The sequence below is a fragment of the Eimeria mitis genome, genomic scaffold, assembly GCF_000499745.2.
Source record: "Eimeria mitis Houghton genomic scaffold, Emh_scaff3651, whole genome shotgun sequence".
In the NCBI taxonomy this organism is placed as follows: Eukaryota; Apicomplexa; class Conoidasida; order Eucoccidiorida; family Eimeriidae; genus Eimeria; species Eimeria mitis.
The window spans coordinates 987-3,507 of record NW_013571994.1 but is presented as its reverse complement, the minus strand read 5'-3'; the positions used below and the strand labels follow the sequence as shown (position 1 = coordinate 3,507).

At 51.4% G+C, this 2,521-nt stretch overlaps 1 protein-coding gene across 1 annotated transcript in view; it reads right to left on the bottom strand.

The window, feature by feature from the left end:
- The window catches only part of EMH_0068220 (uncharacterized protein), a gene marked incomplete at both ends in the record, with an annotated part of 1,591 nt that extends 274 nt beyond the window's left edge, over nt 1-1,317 (bottom strand). The window contains 2 exons of the mRNA XM_013498711.1: nt 3-358; nt 468-1,317. Coding sequence (XP_013354165.1) covers nt 3-358; nt 468-1,317 — 1,206 coding nt within the window. The remainder of the gene's footprint in view (nt 1-2; nt 359-467) is intronic.
- Between the last annotated feature and the right edge of the window lie 1,204 nt (nt 1,318-2,521).

The following is a 2,521-nucleotide window of genomic DNA, read 5'->3' as shown; positions in this document are numbered from 1 at the left end:
CTGTTGCGGATGCTATTGCTGCTGCTGCTGTTGCTACTGCTGTTGCTGCTGCTGCTGTTGCTGTTGCTGTTGCTGCTGCTGCTGCTACTGGAGCTCCGGGTACTGCCGGACCGGGCGGCGACGCTTGGGTATCGAAGGGCTCCAGACTGCGCGGATTCCGGGTTTAGGTACAGCTGACTATCAAACAAGCGAAAGCTTCGGTTGCTGCCATCTGAACACGATGCGGTGGACCCTCTTCTGCTGAGGCTGCTTACAGCAGCGGCAATAGCAGGAGAGGTAGCAGATGCTGCAGCATCAACGCCAGGCGTGCTTGTGTTGCCGTTGCGTTCTGCACTTCCCCTCGTAAAGGAACAAAGACCTAAGACCACTCCTAGCAGCAGCAGAAGCCCCACAACAACAACCCATAAGGGCAAACTGACGGATGCTTNAAGCTGATGCTGCTGCTGATGCTGCCCTGCTGTCAATACCTTCCTGCTTCTCGTCTAAAACAGCAGCAACAGCGACAGCAGCAGCAGCAGCAGCTGCAGCAGCTGCTGCGAGCTCCTCGCGGCTCAGCTGCGCGTGCGGCCTGGGGACCCGAGAAGACAGCGGCCCATGAGGATACTCAGCGCTCTTCTGCGGCGATATTCCCGGTACGTCTGCTGCTGGTGCTGCTGCATAATGGGAGGAGAGGCTTTGATGCGATCGGGGGACAACTAAAACTGGTGAAGCTGCTGTTTCTGTTCCTGCTGCTGGTTTCTCTGTTGCTGCTGCTGGCGATGTTGCTGGAGTAGCTGTTGCCGGCGCTGCTGATGGTGCTGCTGCAGGTGCTGTTGCTAAGGGAGTTCCTGGGGAGACAGTATGTTGCGCCTGGGGAGCAGCAACAGCAGCTCTGTCTCCTGCCGCAGTACCTCCGCTGTTTCGTAATATGGAAGCAGCACCAGCAGCATCATGAGCAGTAGCCGCAGCAGCATGGTTTCTCGGGAGCACCTCGCTGGCTACTGAATGCCTTTCTTCAGAAGAAGACGACAGCAGCCGTTGTAGCTTGCTATCGGCTGGTCCTGTTGCAATTGTGACTGCTCCTTTTGCAGTTGTTGCAGCATCTGCTGCTGCTCCTACACTAGGAGGCAGCGAACGTGCTGCTGCAGCTTTCCTGGATGACGGGGGGCCCAAGGGCCCCTTAGGGGAAGTGCCAGCGGGAGGGGCTTCGATAACAGCCTCTCTGCGCTGTTGCGCATGTGGGGGCCCACCGTACCCGTGAGTGAAGACAGAGGGGCCCAGAAACAAGAAGAACAGCAGCAGCACAAACAGCAGGAGCGACGGCAGACGTGAAATCATGAAACGGACGCTAGGAAGACGCAAGGGCAGTCCTACGGAGAAACGTACCCTGCCTCTACATGGGGGTCTTGCAGCAGAAAACATGGCGGAGATGCAGCTCGACTGCTGATGCTGCTGTCTTCTTGCAGCTCCTGCCACTGCTGCCTTTGCTGCTGCCTTTGCTGCTGCCTTTGCTGCTGCCCTTGCTGCTGCTTCGCTGCAGCTGATGCTGCTGCTGCCTTACTGCTGTTACTAAAGATGTTGCTGATGTTCTAAGGCTGGTTGCCGTCTATACAGGCGGGAGGCAGTAGCAAATGAAGAAGTGCCTCTCCTGCCCAATAAGCAGATGCAAAAGCACCTAAATACTCGTACAAGACTAAATAATAGGACCAAAAAAAGAGCAAAAGCATATTTATTATGCTCACTCCAATTAAAGACAAATATAAACTACTATATAATATGATCAAAAATAAGGAAAAGCGTACATAATAAATCCCAATCAAAACACAGTCAGGGGAGAACCTGAGCCAGTTGCGGAATGGCACCGCCGAAGTGTCTACAGACTTCAGCCTTAACTAAAGCAAACCTAAAATTAGAATTTTTAAAACAAAAAAAATAAATTCGATGCAACGGAGACGAAAGGAAAGCACACACCAGAAGCAGCACCACTCATAGAAATTCCCCACATCGATGCTGGGGGACCGCTGGTCTGCTGCTGCTGCTGCAACAGTTGCTGCGGCTGCTGCTGCCGACGAAAACAAAAAGCAGCAGCTGGCATTTCGTTGTTTTTCTAGCAAAATAAGCATACTCTTTGTGAAATACACTAAATTATACTCGATACATCCAATTTTATTGATTTGTACGGTCAAAAACAACCGAAAAGTGATCGGTTTCCGCTTCTTCCTTCACGGCACGCTGCTGCTGTACCCCAACAGCGGCAGCAACAGTAGCAGCAGCAGCAGCAGCTACCCGGTTCTATCATGTAAAGCAAATCACTTCATTAATTTTGTGGAATTAAACACAGAAGACGTCAATGAGAAGCAGGCTACGGCATACTTACAGCGTGGGCTTTCTCAGATAGCCTCGTAGTGGCCCTCATAGCAGAGTCAGCATTGCATATACTAATAATTTGAACAGCCTAGCAGAAACTATAGTTATACTTATCAACGCATATGTATGGATATCACCTAATGGACTTATGCATGTATATATATTTACGTAATAA